This window comes from Hyalella azteca, unplaced genomic scaffold (genome assembly GCF_000764305.2).
Source record: "Hyalella azteca isolate HAZT.00-mixed unplaced genomic scaffold, Hazt_2.0.2 contig5182, whole genome shotgun sequence".
NCBI lineage: Eukaryota > Metazoa > Arthropoda > Malacostraca > Amphipoda > Hyalellidae > Hyalella > Hyalella azteca.
The window spans coordinates 159219-177446 of record NW_025935380.1 but is presented as its reverse complement, the minus strand read 5'-3'; the positions used below and the strand labels follow the sequence as shown (position 1 = coordinate 177446).

Here is an 18228-nt window from a genome sequence, read left to right as displayed (position 1 = left end):
AAAAATTAATAGCTTGAAAGAAAACAATTGTTTCAGATATTGGAATGTGTAAAATGGCTTCTCCAATGACAGGAAAGAAAAACTCATGAAGTGATCAAGGCAATAAATTATTTGAACGGATTCAGTGCATTTTTTGTTGCAACTTGATGACAGTATCAAAATTAAAATTTGTTAAATTCAATATGATTTTTAATTTCAAAATAATACTAACTTTCAGTTAATAAAAACGAGCTTTACAGACGAAAATGATTGAAAAATGTTGCAATCAGAGATAAAAATTAAATTTCGAGACTCCTGAACATTTTAAAACAAACAATTAAAAGCAAGCAGAAACATTTTCATTAAGACGTTTATCGGTAGTAAAATTTCCAGGAAGTTCTATCGTTTTTGGGGCATTCAACTGACACTGAAGCTGTGGTCAGTGCTCACGTCACTAGATATGTGCTCACGACAGATGGTATGAGCTCATGTCAGATGGTATGTGCTCACGACAGATGGTATGAGCTCATGTCAGATGACCTGTGCTCAAGTCACATGGCATGTGCTCACGTCACATGGTATGTGCTCACGCCACATGGGATGTGCTCACGTCACATGGTATGTGCTCACGCCACATGGGATGTGCTCACGTCATATAGTATGTGCTCATGTAACATTATATTTGCTCACGTCACATTGTATGAGCTCATGTCGGATGGTATGTGCTCACGTCACATAGTATGTGCTCACGCCACATGGTATGTGCTCACGTCAAATGGGATGTGCTCACGTCATATGGTATGTGCTCACGTTTGATGGCAGGTGCTCACGTCAGATGGTAGGTGCTCACGTTAGATGGTATGTGCTCACGTTAGATGGCAGGTGCTCTCGTCACATAGTAAGTGCTCACGTCAGATGGTATGTGCTCACGTTAGATGGCAGGTGCTCTGGAATGTCTTTTTTTACTAAATTCAAAAAATATTTATGTTTACAATTATCAAGTAACAAATTATAGTTTACACTTTATAATTTACAAAGTTACAGTTTACAATTTAAATACAGAGATCTGCGAAGTAAATTAAACAGAGACGCGAAGTAACAAATTAGCACCAGCTACTACAGTTAGCGACGAAATTATTCGCACTCACTTCATTTTCAATGTTTTCTTCAATAACTCGAAAATTAATGAATGTCTGAGCCTAAGATTTAATTGAACTAGGCAGTATGTAAAATGAAAAATAACAATACATTTTCAGAACAATATGTAACTTCTAAACGTTTCAACATGCAAAAATTCCCCAAAACCTGTAGACACAATTATCATTCAAGTTGGCAAAAAATAATATAGTTGCAATATTAATAATCATTGGCATGTTCTTTCATCTTGATAGCCTCCTGCGGACTTTTGTATAGTTTTTTTACGAGATTCGCAGTGTGTCAGCTTTGATATTATCCCATTCTTTAATTGCGACTTGTTTCAATTCCTGTCGATTCTTGGGAGCCCAAAAATGATTCTAACTTTCAATTCTTCGATCTGGTTCAAATTGGTCAAACATTGACCTTCGTATAAACTTAGCTTATAGGTCTTATAACTATAAGCATCTGAGTTCATTATTCCATCAATTATTGAAACTAACTTCCATGTGCCAAGTGAGGCGAAACAACCCCAAAATATAATTGATCCACCCCCAGGTACGAATGTTCGGATTGTGTTCTTCAGAATGAACGCCATCCATTTTTTCCGTCAAATCTTCTTCGTACTATTAATTAAGTCCAAGTAGCTCAATTTTTGTTACGTCGCTATATATTATACTTGGTTCCGAAAACCTTCCTCTTTGTCCACGCATGAGCTTGCGAATGCCAATCAAGCAGCAACATAACGTCGTGTGTGAAGTGGCACTCGTCGAGGTCTGCGTCCATGCTGGACATTCTTAATTGTTGGGACAACGCTGTATGGTAAGCTCACTCACGCTTGTTCCCTCACCAGCTAATCTATTGGCCATGTTCTTCAACGCCACTCTTGGATTCATATTTACCTCGCGACACAGTTCCGGAACTGATCGTTCCGATAGTTTTGGCTTCCGTCCTCATCCAAGCAATGTGTATTCAGTACTAAACTCTACAAACGTCTCTATCGCCGACTGGAAGGTGGATATTGGAACATTCCGGTGTTTCGAGATGTATCCATAACCATTGCCTGTATCCATCGAGATGTATCCATATTTTCAAATCCATACTGAATTCCTTCGTCTCGCCCATCCTGAAGTTTGCAGTCAAATGGCAGGAACAGACACCTCTTAAATGACGAAACTGATAAAAATATCCACCGGGATAATATCAAACCGGATAGCACTTCGAATCTCATCAAAAACTATAGACAGTGACTGCAACAATTATTATTGCAACTATTTTAGTATTTTACAACTGAGCGCATAATTGTGCCAGAATTAAGGTGTTTGAGAATTTCTGCACGTAAAGCGTTTTGAAATTACACTTTGTTCTGAAAATGTGGTGTTATTTTCTGTTTTACATATGTACTGCTTAGTTCGGTTAAATATTAGGCTCATACATTCTTCAATTTTGCGAGTTATTTGAGGCAAACATTGAAAAGAAAGGGATGTATGAATACTTTTTTCGCTAACTGTAGTTTACAAAATCCTATATAAACTTATTTTGTTCCCCTTCATGTTTTAGGCTATAGAACCCGCCTATAGTTAAGGGAGCTCAGATGTCCTACCTTCCAAACTTCTTACATATACATCCTACTACTACATACATACATCCTAATACTGCATACATACATCATACTACTTACATACATAACAGGACTCCAGATGTTACCACTGTTAGTGGCATTGGTCGAGGCGTCGGTCAAGAAACTGGGCGTCGAATTTTGGAATGTGAAAACGCAGTAGGGTTGACCTGTTGAAGAACAACCATTAATTTATGCATATAATTATACATAGTGCTATTTGATATTGAAATGACAAACTTTTGTCCGTGTAACACTTTATCGGAACTGCATTGATTTATTTAAATGGTTTTCGGGGATATTTTTTCAGAGCTAGGATGATGTCGGTTTAATCTTATTTATGTTCATGCAAAACAAACATTTATGTGCAGCGAATATTTTTGAGCCTTCTTTGTAAATTTTGAAATAATAAATACTATGTTGGAATCGACAATAAATAAAATTTCAAAATCTTGCAGTTTCAGTGAATGATAATCGTTCAATTTTTTCATGCTTTTCATTCATAATTACAATAGTGTGAATGCTAGTGTTTTTAAAAGAAGTGAATATTTATGTTTCAATTGAAATTATATTATACAATTGAATTCATAAAATGAATTAACATTATTGCGAAACTACTAGCACTTCACGGCTTTACAAAATAATCTTTACGATAAAAAAACTTATCTGAGCTGAACTCAGCTTATCACCTCTGCAGAGCAGCGAGCCTGAAAAATGAAAAGGTTTGAATAAGTTTAATTTCGTAAGCATATATTAACACGCTAACTGAGTGAGATTTTGGGGGGAAAGACGATTCAAGAATTCCATTAAGTCCAAGAGAAAATTTTCAAAGTAGGTTGAAAATCGTGCATCAAAGATAAAAGGTACGAATATGATTCCAATTTTTGAATTATGTGTCACACATTGATTATTTGACTGGTTTTCACAAACCAGCTGCCGGAATGGTCAATAATGTTTTATTATTATTAAATAGAATTATTCATCAAAAACAGATGCTCGTATAACGTCTACAAGACCTATCGTCGTAACGGAGGTTTCAGACGTTCCTTGACTAAGGGTGAGTTTATACTCGATCAGGGAGAGACATGGTATTGGCGAGAACTGGTATTGGTAAGACATGGTATTGGCGAGAACTGGTATTGGTAAGACATGGTATTGGCGAGAACTGGTATTGGTAAGACATGGTATTGGCGAGAACTGGTATTGGTGAGACATGGTATTGCTGAGAACTGGTATAAACCTTTGTATTGTGGAATAGCCATGTGCAATAGGAGTTACCTTTTGTGTAGTTTTTTCCTGTTACCATTCTTTTGATAATTAATTATATTGTTTACTTTGCTATATGTTTATTGGTGTAAGTACCTATTAAGTTAGTCGACTTAACATTTTCCTCCACGGCTTCTTTACTCTGCGCGTCTGAATCTTTGATTAATACCATTCTAATTTGCTACAATTAGAAACGATTATTGGTAAGACATGGTCTTGGTGAGACATGGGATTGGTAAGACATGGTCTTGGTGAGACATGGTATTGGTAAGACATGGTCTTGGTGAGACATGATATTGGTAAGATATGGTCTTGGTGAAATTTGTTATTGGTAAGACATGGTATTGCTGAGAACTGGTGTAATCCTTTGTAGTATGGAATAGCCATGGCAATAGGAGTTACCTTTTTTGTATTTTTTTTCCTGTTACCATTCTTTTATTAATTAATTATATTGTTTACTTTGTTATATGTTTATTGGTGTAAGTATTAAGTTAGTCGACTCAACACTTTCCTCCTCGGTTTCTTTACTCTGCGCGTCTGAATTTTCGATAAATACCATTCTAATTTGCTACCATTAGAAACGATATCTTCATCCTTAGGATTTTCGGCCCAACCAAGTATTTTTATTCTAAATCTAAAGTTATAGAATGAAATAGAGTAATTTTTTATCAGCAACGCATATATGTTAATACTTTCGGCGCGGAAGCATTCCGCAATACTTGGTTTTTGTTTAGAAATATCAAGACAAGCAACCCTTTTCTTCCGAATAGATTGTGATGGGAAATTTACTTTCTTTCCATTCAAATTTCATTGAGTAATCAATTCAATTGGGTCAAGGAACTGTAAGAAAAACTAGATGACCATAAATTTTTTATGATGAAAAACCATGTAAAACTAAAACTATGAAGAACATTAAATTCACCAATTATTATTTGGTGCTTTGCTGTTTTATGGTTTTGATGGTATTTAAAAATTATTGTTTATATTGTCTTTCGTTCACTATTACTATCATCTTCCATCACAATCATTATTTTATAATTTTATAGTTTATAGCCAGTGGCTCGTTAGAAAATTTATAAAGGTTCATTTTCTCCCCCAAATTTTGTATTCTATTTTCCGATTTCCGACAATGTCATGGAGATTTTCAACACTAATTATTGTCATTCGAGTATATGTATAATAATTACCTACATGGTTATTCGGGACGTAATTTCAGTGAAAAAAATAAAACCTATAATAATAGTAAGCTAAACTGTTATTTTGTGGTATTCCATTCACCTGAGAACAGACACTCGGGGTGATATTCGGTGTCGTTGCTCATTTTGGTCACAACGCCCGTCGATGTGAAGACCCCTGATCTGCAGGTGGTTTCGAACTGTTTCTTCTGAACATCCAACTAAGGGCAGAATATATCCACTATAAATTAAAAAAATATTTAGAAATATGAAAATGTCCTTAAAAATGTGAAGTTCGTTAGAAATTACGTGGATAATTTAGTGCCCATTTACTAAATATGCTTTCTGTGCATGCAAACAAACTCTGCAATGTGCCTCTTCTTAATTCAACACTATTAAAAGGGCAGAATTGTGATTCGTGGATGAATTTATTAATTAGAATTTTCCATATATTGTTGATTTTTATTTTGCTATGGCTATTGAATCTGAATAATAAAAAAATATTAATTAAATTGTGAAGCGATCAGCGAAATTGTTGCTCTATATTTTCCAAAGCGAGCATCAATTTCTTATATCGCATCGATTGATATGATCATAGTTGATGATGGCGCACTTGCTTCTCATTTATAAATGACAATCGGGTGGGATCATTTATGATTGTAAATTATGAATTATCCACAAGCTTTTGAACAACATAGAGTACTTTAGGAAAATATATTGTCAAGAATAAGAGAGCTACTCGTTTTGAACTACTTTTATTTCTTCGCGCTTGTAGTCTGGTGCAAAATTAGCATTTTATGGTGTAAACTTTAATCTTTTTCATGATTACTCATGTCAATTTCATATTCAAAGTGAACGCGATCGTTTATCTTGCTGCTCACCTTCGAACAATTCGGGATATACGTACTGCATGCACATTTATTGCAATGATTCAAATTTTCAGAGAGTCGACAGTCGAACAATTCTTCAGATAACGTTGATAGATCAGAAGGCGGTTTAAGGAAGTAATTTTAAATTCTTAAAAACGTTTCGAATGTAACAACGTTCATTTATAGTTGTAAGAGATATTGAATAATGAAGATTTATTTATTAAGTTGTTAGGTTGTAAGCAGTATTGAATAATGAAAATTATTAACCGCACGTGTATAAACAAACAAATTTTGTCATTTAATACTAATATAATATTATCGAGTCCATAATGAGTAGGAGTACATACTTTACACTGAGTTAAAACATGACATAGAATTTTCTTAACTTACGTTTGTGACGTTGGTCCCATTGGGTAACTGATAGGACAAGTGGATAGAGTGAAGCTCAGTTTCGCACGTCAAAACCACTTTTTCACTCTCGCAACCCTGTCAGAGATTCACGTAAATGCGCCCAACTTAATTTTGGTTTCACAGATAAAATTTAAACATGCACGCAGTGACATCTAATTAAAAAGGTTATCAGAGACAAAAGACACTCAAAATATTGTTACTTGCTAAATAGACCCTTTGTCAGCCATTTCTACTGAACTCCTATCATTTATCATAAATATGGAACTTAACACTAGATTAGGCTAATGATTTTCACAGTGGAACGGCTTTTGATTACAATATTGATTATTAAATTGGAACTTCATTTGAGTAAAATGTTGATAGTTGAATGGGAACATCGTTTAAATAAAATGTTTATTGTTTGAAAGGAACGTTGATTAAAAGTTTCTATTTAAATATGAACGTCCATTGATAAAATGTTGATGCAAAATTTAAAATTAACAAAATGCCGCAACCGTTCATGATTGACGTACGAGCATCTGAACGTTGCTGGCATTGCCGACATTTTTGGCCGTCGTTGTCGCGTTCAAAATGAAGCTGGTGGAGTTCACGAATTTTAGGCCACAAGTGATGCCGCCTGGAAATTGTAGAGATAATATCAAATAAAAAAATAAACCAAGTTTATTATTGTGCTTGAACAACGAACATTCGTAAAATATTTGGTTTATTATATAAAAAATTAGAAATTGAAACTGTAAAATTTGATATTTTATTCCATAAACAATTATTTAAATGATTGAATAATAAATCCCGCGGTTGGATATTGGTTCAACACTATTTGTATCGTTAGTATAAATGATACACGACAAAGAGAATATGACCGTTACGTTTATTTGTATGCAAATATAATGACTGTGATGTGATAACCCTCTGCTTTTAAACGGACCGCGAAACCAGCATTACCAGGAAGAGTTGGATAGAAATGTATAGGCGAATTTTTATATCCCTTAATTTATTCGTGAATGTATTGAATGAGAAAAAAATATTCATGTGCCTCGTTTATTTTAATAATATTAGGATGCACAATTTGACTAATTTCAGCTCAGTTTTCGTTTTGAGAGACGACGCTGTATAGTGTTTTTGTGTGAGGTGCAACATTAAGTTGGGTAAGCTGCAGTAATTTTGACTTGTATTCCGAGTAAATGAATTCCGTGTCGAAACTCTAAGACTGCAAACAAATTATCAAGGAAATAATTTACCTTGACAGGGTCCTGCCTCGCCGCATGAAGAATTAAGAAAAAAGTTTACATAAATTTTTTTATAAGTTAGATTCTTAATTGGTGTCCCATAAATTACTAAACAGAAAATGCTGAACTAGTGAAACGTACCAATGATAGATTCATCGGTGCTACTTTATACTGATGATTTTTCAAGTAACTTCCTACTTTGCTGGTAGTTTAAGTGATCTTTTGGTGCAAAATATAAATATATTCTCAATTTGTACCTGCTTCATCACGAAAAACAACTTGAGATAACAGATTAGCATATATTGACCAGCGTATTTAGTTGCAAGGCGTCATAAGGTAAAGGCAAATATTTTGTGATACCATACAGTTTCTCAAATAAATGTTACATTTAATATTCATCATCACACCAAAAAGCGTTTGAAATAATTCACCTCATATAGCGCTAGGAGCGACTATAATATCATACTCAGACATTAAAGTATATGGTGATCGTTTAGTCGATGAGCAGCTGCAATTTATTATTCATTTCGTTTCGGCATGACCTCGCTTTGAAATTTATTTTTTTAGAACTTCTCTGTCAATATTAAACTCCCATTTCAAAATTACCCGTTGATTTTCGGCGGCCAATCATTGGTAATAAAACGGCCACCAATGTTTCGCCTCTAATATTTAATACCAGACGCGCCGCGTGGTTTTATCAGACCAAGAAGTTGTGTGTTAATTCTAACTTTACGATCAAATATTAGCTCGAGCAAAAAGTTATCCGCTCCAAATCATTATTCTTTAATTTATTAGAACTATCGACCAACACGTACCAGCATTAGTTTCTTTTGTATCCACCATCAAGATTTAATTTATTTCAGTGTCCAAAATATTTATGACAATATTTGTTTCATGAAAAAATGCTTCACGCTAATTTCCTAATCCAGCATGGCACGACATTGATTGTTGGAATATGTGAACAAGTTTGTGATAATAAAAGTTTTTATGGTTTATCATCTCAACAAAGAAAATATACTTAACAATTTCACGTTATGGTGCTGGTCTGAAACGCATGAAAAATTGACTCACTATGCGTGATTGTCATGAACGAACTTCTGAATGTTGCCTTCAACTTCAGCCACAGACTTGACGCATTAATAATTTTGACGATCCAAAGTTCGTAGTCTCGGTAATCGTAACGATACCGCGGATCAATAGGCCAGAATTCATATTTTTCTGACACAAAATTAGTCACCGATTACCTCGAACCGGCAGGTTACAATCATTGCTGAACACATGAAAAAGTTTGAAGTCGAGGCATTGTTGCCCAGGTGATTAAAACAATGTGAATGGCATCGTAGGCACTGAACAGGTTTGCTAAACCTCAGGTAGGAATAACCACATGACAATTAGGAATAATATGGTAAAATGATAGCGGAGTATAAATTCGTGATCCAAACTAGAAGATCATTATAAATACGAGGAAAGGTTTTTTCCGAGAAAATAGCAGAGATCGCAAGTCAAGGCAGCTATTTACGCCTATCATGCCGCAGGTGGCGTGTAGTTAGCTCAGCTGCTAGCGCTGTCATTAAAACTTACTGATTCTGCGCAGTCGTTGACGCAGTGCACTGCATTAAATAACGCTTTATGGTGTCTCTGCACACTGCACTGAATGCAGCTCAATTGTGACGCAGTGCAGTGTATTGAATGCAGCTCAATAGTGACGCAGTACAGTGCATTGAATGCAGCTTGATGATGATGCAGTGCAGTGCACTGAATGCAGCTTGATAGTGACGCATTGTACAGCATTATATGCAGCTCGATACTGACGCAGTGCACTGTATTGAATGCCGCATAAAACACTTGATCATTTATCAGACGAAATACGCTGAAAGTTTTGTATAGCANCAGTGCACTGAATGCAGCTTGATAGTGACGCATTGTACAGCATTATATGCAGCTCGATACTGACGCAGTGCACTGTATTGAATGCCGCATAAAACACTTGATCATTTATCAGACGAAATACGCTGAAAGTTTTGTATAGCATATTTAATTAAAAAGCTTGTGTACACTCTTGGATTATATTCGTGTAACACCTTTTTCGTGGAGCTTATCAGGGAAAAGCTGTTTAGAATTTTTACATAATTAAGAAAAAATCAAGTTTTCTTATTCAATTTTAGCCGTCAAACCAATTTGCACTAAATATTTGGATTTAAAACATGAACGTTTTTATGAGAATAATCTATAATTTCTAAATCATATGTAATCAGGATTTTTACAGGCGTTTATGAACAGCATTATAGTACGGTCTCTTTAACATATTTTCGATCAGGATAATTTCTCATTTCACTTTTGATTGCAGATTGAATTAAGTTCTTTTCCAATTTTGTATGCACAGTTAGTTAAAGTTAAGTGATTCTGTAAAGATAAATAAGCCAAACTCAGCAGCAATCAACATAAATTTGCGACTTGTTCATTACTTATTCCTACTGCCTCTTCATATATTTACGAAGTTAAATGGCTGCCTGACATGATGCGATCAATGTCGTCTTATTTAAGTCGGCACATCTCATTTGGCATGTTCATTTTCTTATTGAAGGCCATTTCACAGTTATTCTAGATGTTTTACCCTATTTAAGAAAAAAGTATTAATGAAAAATTGTTTCGCCTGAATGCATACAATGCTGATGATAAAAAAATGTATGTCACCATTGACAATATATTATAAATATTGATCCAATACAATCTGTACAGACATCGAGTGAGTCTTTCAATTTAAACCTCGGCATTTCTTTCTGAAACATCAACCAAAAAAGCTGAAATAAGCTGTTGAATTATAGCCCCTGAATAGTCTCGTGTGAATCCATTAAATTCAAATTGTAGGGTTAGACATAAACAATGACTGACATCTATAAAAGAACCAGCAATCCCAGTTGATGATTTCATGGCCTCTGACTTCATGCCTTGTTGGAGCGTCAAGACAAATCATTATCAACGGCCAAAAGTTTAGCAGAAACTTCTCTCCATTCCTGGAATAGCTATAGAAGTTCATCTGCTATTCGCAATTGCGATGATAAAAATCGAAAATGTTCCGCGCTCTCAACTCTGTTGTACGGAATAATGATGGCACTTGGAGCTTCATGATTGATCGACACTATGCTATAATGTTGGTCCTCATAAATGAAAAATTTCGATGTTTTAAAGTTCTGTTTAATAATGAATGGAAAAGTTCAACAGTTACTACCTGAAAAAGTAAATACGATGAAACTGAACAGCACTAGCGACAAAAATGTAACCTTTAAATAAAACATTAAAATTGACTATTCGAATTAGAACAGCATTCGTCGAAGATTCATTTCTATGAATTGACAGTTATGAATTCAATTTTATGAATTTATTATAATGAATCGAAATAGCTGAAAGAAATGCTTAATCCTTTCATAATTGGTTAGGGAGCAGACTAATATTTATTTATTTTTATGTCTGAATACCCGGCTTATTGTTTTGAGTGCATTACCTTCGAGAATTAACATCAATCATTTGTTAATAGAAATTCGTAAACGTTTTATTTATGAAGCTCCTCATAAAGGAAGCACCAATTTTTAACAATTCAAATTGTAATAAATGCTTGCATTCATTACCATACTTATATTTTTTATAAAGATTTGTACCTTATCAGCAATATTTATGTCTATGTCTTTGGAGTAACGCAAATAAATTAAGACCTGTTCAAACTGGCAAAAATTGAAATGAGACATTAAAATAATGAGTTAGAATCCCGTAGAGTTACAGGAAGAGATCGATCCCTGATCCGCGGAGAAAATATTTAATGATGCTCCGTTTCTTAACGTAGGAACTCGCTATTTGTCTAGGAACATTAAATCCAAACAACGAGTATCAATTTGTTTTTAAAAGTGCAAGTTCTACTACCTATAATGCCTGTATACTTATTTATTATATAAAATATGTAAGAAATGCAATTCTAAGAGCATTTCTAGATGATCATGAAAACGCATTATAAGTCATCAACTACTTATTTATTTCCAACTGAAGTTTTTTAATCCAACATATGAAGCAAAATGTATTTTCATCTAAATAAGTTTCATAAATTCATTACTAATTGCCGAATTTCTGTGAGCCATACTATTTAAGGCGATATCAATATATTTTCTGTGCATTTTCAATCACGGACAAATTAAATAGTCTTGTTTTTGGCTCCGTAGGATTTTTTATTCGCATACATAGAGCATGAAATTAATTAATCGGATATTGACAGGCCACTAGAAGTTGTAATTCACATGGGAAATGTTCGTAATGTTTAAATAATAATATACGTTTAAAAATTATTTTTTAAAGACAACACTTCTAAAGAATCCAGTGTCTCCAATGTTAAAGATGTGCAATGAATTTCTCATTTTATTTTTGAATATTAAAAAATTATTTTTAAGTTTGTTTAATTCATAAATTTTTTCAAAATTATTTATTCTGTCAATTGATTCATGCATCGCCTCCGACTTCACACAAGTGTGCAAAATTTCAGATCAATTGGACAGGTAAAAGTGTGTCAAATATCAGTTATAAGATTTGTAGCTGACAAAATTTTTTTTCTTCAATTTTTTAATATTGATTTTTTTTTTATTTTTAAATCATTTATTTTGTCATTTGATTCATGCATTGTCTCCAACTTTACGCGAGTGTGCAAAACTTCAGATCAATAGGATAAGTAGAAGTGTGTTAAATTTTGATTATAAGATTTGTAGCAGACAGACAGACAGACAAACAAACAAGAAGTGAAGTTAAAGAGAAGTGTTGTAAAAAGATAGTCCTCACTTGCGGCCGTCAAGACAGTCAGCTCTCAGAGGCCGCTGTCAAGACAGTCAGCCATCAAAGGCCGCCGTCAAGACAGTCTAGCAACTAATTATTTATTTCCAACTGAAATCCTTTAATCCAACATATGAAGCAAAATATATTTTCTTCTAGATAAATTTCATAAATTCATCACTAATTGCCGAATTTCTGTGAGCCATACTATTTAAGGCCATATCAATATATTTTCTGTACATATTAAATCACGGACAAATCAAATAGTCATTGTTTTTGGCTCCGCAGCATTTTTTATTCTCATACATAGAACATGAAATTAATTAATCGGATATTTACAGGCCACTAGAAGTGGTAAGTCACATGGGAAATGTTCGTAATGTTTAAATAAAAAAGATAGTCCTCACTTGCGGCCGTCAAGACAGTCAGCTCTCAGAGGCCGCTGTCAAGACAGTCAGCCATCAAAGGCCGCCGTCAAGACAGTCAGTCATCAAAGGCCGCTGTCAAGACAGTCAGTCCTCAAAGGCCGCCGTCAAGACAGTCAGTCATCAAAGGCCGCTGTCAAGACAGTCAGTCCTCAAAGGCCGCAGTCAAGATAGTCAGCCATCAAAGGCCGCCGTAAAGACAGTCAGTCCTCAAAGGCCGCCGTCAAGACAGGCAGCTCTCATAGGCCGCCGTGATGACATTCAGCTCTCATAGGCCGCCGTCAAGACATTCAGCTCTCAAAGGCCGCTGTCAAGACACTCAGCTCTCAAAGGCCGCCGTCAAGAAATTCAGCCCTTGTTAAATTTCGGTATAAAATATTTTTCACTACTAAAAATTTACTAAACAGTGTGTTGAAGGCCTAATTTATTAAAAAACAAAAAATCGTGCACTTTAATAAGACTTTCTCACCCAAACAAGGCTTCATCCTTGTGAGTTCAGACGTCTTGGTGCCGTAGTGACGTTGCAGTTTGTAGCCGCTGTCACAGCTGACGTTCACCACAGAATATTGCCCGTCGTCGAACGTAAACGTTCTCGTATCGTTACACATCAGTTGAATAACGTCCGGAGTGCAGAGCTGTTAAGGGGGGTTAAAAAAAATGAAGTTTGTGTTTTGACTTTGAAATATGGACGCTGAAAGTTAAGTGAGATCTAATTTTAAGTACATTTATTATCTGATCGCAAATACATTAAAATTATAAATAATTGTAAGATGCAGTAGCGTGGGTAGTCATTGTCCGAAAAAAACGGTATCAAAAATACATAATGCCGAAAAACATCACACCGCAATACACAAGCTCATAAATACAGATTAACGTTGAAATAATCTGCAGGCTATTCCAATAATTTTTCAAAAGTCTTGCTAAAATTTGAAGGATGAAATAATAATGCGAATGTAAAACCAACGTATGAATAAAGAAAAGTACATTATTATGAAATTTTTGTAAATCTGGCACATTGAAATGTACGGCATATTACAAACAGCGCAAGAAACAATATAATCAATATCCAAAGACTATGCACTTGCTTATAAATATCGCTAATAATATCAGTTATTAATGATGTTAAAGGAAAGTGTTTAATTGAAATATTCATTATATTAGTGACGCGTATGAAAGCAAACTCACGGCAATGACGTCCAGGTCGGGACTGTAAGCCGACATATTTCCGTTAGGGATGATTATCTGGTCCGGAACGCCGCCCAATTCAGTCAAGTTGGCGCTGCAAAAATCGTTCTCAGCTGGAAAAAATATGCATGTATCATGAATATTGTATACGTATGAAGAATACGCCAAATATATTCATCATATCTGCATAGAAAAAGTATCAAGTACTTGCTTCACCATCAGTTCAAAACTTTCAAGTTCAGTAGAGTTACACTGTTCGAAAAACAGTAAAACAAAAAAAAAAAAAGGATTTACCGCGTTCTAGTAACCAGCTTCCCTTTAAAAATAAACAGTTTTGCGTTTTTTTCAGATGTTATACGGGATTCTAGTGTAAAATTGAAATTTAAACGGCAACACGGTGTATATTTTCCCGTGCCGGCCGCTTACTAAACGCCGGTAATACCGTTTAACGGTGATTTTTTTCTTACAGTGTAACGACGTAATAACGAAGACGAGACGTAGGTGACCTTCGAAACTTTTATATTGAAGATAAGACGAATTTTTGCTATCACATTATTTGTTTATTTGCAGTTTAAGCACCCCAAGGATATGAAGTATTCTTAGTGAACATTTGTATTGTATGGTGAACTGGACGAGCGGAACTTGAGTTGCAAACTTCTGATGTTGCTCATGAATTTTTTTATTGAGTCCTCAATTGATAACAAGTCCTCATGAATGTCCTCAATTAATAATAAGATTATTTTATAGATTCACTTGAACGAGAATTTCACTTGATTCATTATGCGAAATATGCGAAACAAACGGCAAGCAATGACAATTATTATCAGGTGTAAATGCCACTATAACAACAATCATTTTAATGACGACTAAAATTATAATATATAAAATTTAAAAACCACACTAGCAATAATGAATCAAGAACAGAATGCTAGACTCTGCTTTTCAATAAGCAGAATCTATCATCAGAATCAAAAGCAATCCTGAAATAACACGACAATAGGCAAAAACTTACTTTTACAATCGCCGTTCTGGCAGCACAGAGAAGCCAGTACATAAAGTGTGGCGTAGAAACGCACAAATTTTTCAATTTTCCCCTCCATATTATCGATAAACTAGCCTCCAGTTACCTACAGAGGCTATCACTTTCATCTAAAGCATTCACAAATTCTGCCTAATTTTTTACTATCTCAGCCTAAAAATTCAAAACGTGGAGAGCAACAGAGTTTAGATTTTTAAATCACCAGAGTATACTTTTAATTCAGAGCCTAATATTCTGGAAAACTGTAAATTTTTTCTTGAACAAGACTTGGCAAAAAATATTCCGTTTAGAATAAATTGTCTTGAATTGCTGGAATTTAATTTTTTGTTTGTAATTGCATTCTTGGCCACCGTCAAGACAGTCAGCCCTCGCAGGCCACCGTCAAGACAGCCAGCCCTCGCCGGCCACCGTCAAGACAGCCAGCCCTCACAGGTCGCTGCCTGGTGCGCGTGTGGAAGGCAGTCTCCCTGGTTCCCTCACCGAGAAGCTTTATCGAGATGGGGGGGTTGGAAGGGGAGGAGGAAGGGGGACAAGCGAGGGTAGGAAGTCGATTTTTATAAAGTTTGACCTCGCACTGCATATTCGCACACTTAATTTGTCCAAGTTCATACGCATAATTAGTTCTTCCGTCTACGTTTCTAGTATGTTTTCCTACAGCCCGGTACTAGTATATTTTTCGATAACGGCCAAAAACGCAAATTTGAAATTTTGTTACATTTAGCAAGGAAAGAAAATTTGCTTTAATTTTTTTAGAAAACACTTGTTTTGCATGTGTGGTGAGCAAATTCTTATAACTAAGTCTACAAATTAGAATGCTCTTAAGTCTGAAAATTAATTTTAAATTAATTACCTCGCGAATTCGATTACAAAGATATATATGAAAAGCTAGTGCACTCTGATTTCTCAGCATGGACTTTCAATTTATGTGAAAATTTAGCAAGACACAAGGAACTCAGTTCATATAGAAAAAATCATTGCATTTTCATTGGAGAAAACTATTTTCAAATTATTAATGTCTGTTTAGCAAACTATTCAGAACGTCATGGTGACGGCCTCTGTTTGTACGGTTGCCAGCTCCGGTAAACGATCAATGCCTCGGGCTGTGGCAGAAACTAACGACTCTTATTCAAATATTCTTCGTAATTAAAGTTCATGATTGCTCTAGCTCATGTTATCGTCTTGATTATTGTTCATGATTACACTTGATGAAGTTAGCCTCTTTATTTAAGGTTCATGTTAACTCTTGGTAACGAATATCCTTCACATTTCTGCTCAAGATTACTCATGCTAAAATTATATTATTCCTTAAAATTTCCCTTTCTAAAATAATCCTCTTAATTATTCCTTGTAATTTCCATTTCTCAATTAATCCTCTTAATTATTGCTCATAATTTCCCTTTCTCAAATAATTCTCTTAATTACTACTCATGATTACACTTGCTCAAGGCATACTCGCAATCCCTGATCACGATTGTCTCACTCGCCCAATATTTCCATATCACTTCAGTGATTTGAATTCTTACTTGCAATCATAGCTTGTATTTAAAATTCGAGTTCGTTGATCGGGCTCTCGGGCACTTGCGTGCATTAAAACTATGAAGTTTCATAATTACCTGTACGCTAAGTTCATATCTCGACAAAGCTGCAGTCGGTATTTTTTTCGAATCTGTGAAATGTCGAATAAAAACTACTAGCAAATGTTCTCGTGGTTGTCGTACATTGATAAGCAGTATTAGTTTCCAGTGTTATTTTCCTAAACTTTTATTAAAAATAACCTCAAATTTTTTTTTGTTCTCTTACATTTGAAATTACTTTCAAAACAATATTTTTTACGCTAATATCATTCAGTAGAACTGAAAATGTCACATTAAGTTACTAAGTAACTTCTGAAAATTGTTTTACAGATTTTTAGGTTGAACCTACCATGAAAAACTTGTTATCTGAATTTAATTATTGAAGAAAATTTCATATGAACACGTTAACTTAATTTTATACTAATTCATTTGAAGAAATCCAAATCAAAGGCACAGTATCGGGAGTTTATTCATTGAATTGCTATTGGGCACACAACATTAGGTTTCACTATAAACTTTACAAGGAGACAACAATTACACATTTGCTCCTACCTAACGCATGAGCTAAAATTAATATATCGCAATTTAATACGTGTACGCATCATGAAATGAGACGGGGATTGCGTTCCCTTAATTTTTTGTTTCTTTCGGTCTTTTAATTTTTTTTTCAATTTTTTATTATTTCACCACTCTTCTTGCCTTTTCAGGAGGACCAAAAAAGATCAAAGAGATTATTAAAAGAGATAGTGAGTGCTCAACCTTCAAAACCTTATTAATTAGCTGCTAAATTCGATTCTTAACGTAACAGTCAGCAAATAAATTAAAATAATTAAATACTAATTAAATGACATAGACAGATCGCTCGAATATATTTTTTATTATACAAACGATTGCATGATGTGAAATATTCGTCGCTATGTGATAACATAATTCTCGTTTTGTACCACGCAATATTGATTTCATGTTCGGAAATCTGTTGTTATGGAAACAATTAACCTGTGAAAGTTTAGTAAGATATTTTAGCATAAAAATTTGCTTCGGAATGTATAATTAAAAACATACACTGAAGCAATTAATGTGTAATGTCCAAATAATGAGCCATTTTACCCACAACAAAAGCAGAGGTAGCGCGTTGCGCTAATATGCCCTTTTTTGGGCCAAACCGGATCGGGCCTTTTTCGGGCCAAACTTGCCCTAATATATGCCCTATTTTGGGCCAAAGTGGACCTGGCCTTTTTCGGGCCAAAGTGGATCAGTCTGACCCGCACAAGTGTGAAATACGCATCGCTATTCGGACAAAGTCCCATTTATTCCTCTGAGTATATTAAAAGAAAATTATTAAAGTTACAATAAAGGAGCAGATTCACGCATGAACATAGATGAGCTGTGTCAATTCAAGGCCTAATGGGGAGCATGGCAATTTGAAACGTATTGCAGACACAGATATCTTTTCGCATTAACAACGTTTTCTTTGAGAATGAACGTGCTCTCAATTCGATATTATTTTAGTTTAATATTAAA

The 18228-nt window shown here is 34.7% G+C and overlaps 1 protein-coding gene across 1 annotated transcript; it reads right to left on the bottom strand.

Moving 5' to 3' along the window:
- Positions 1–2426: 2426 nt before the first annotated feature.
- LOC108680400 lies at positions 2427–15376 on the bottom strand. Its single transcript, XM_018169208.1, has 10 exons — positions 15107–15376; positions 14095–14207; positions 13379–13544; positions 7691–7702; positions 6965–7068; positions 6432–6527; positions 5276–5393; positions 3421–3438; positions 2799–2901; positions 2427–2445 (listed from the first exon to the last, which is right to left on the bottom strand). The coding sequence occupies exons 1-10, from the start codon at positions 15192–15194 to the stop codon at positions 2427–2429; spliced, it is 837 nt and encodes a 278-aa protein (XP_018024697.1). The 5' UTR covers positions 15195–15376.
- Between the last annotated feature and the right edge of the window lie 2852 nt (positions 15377–18228).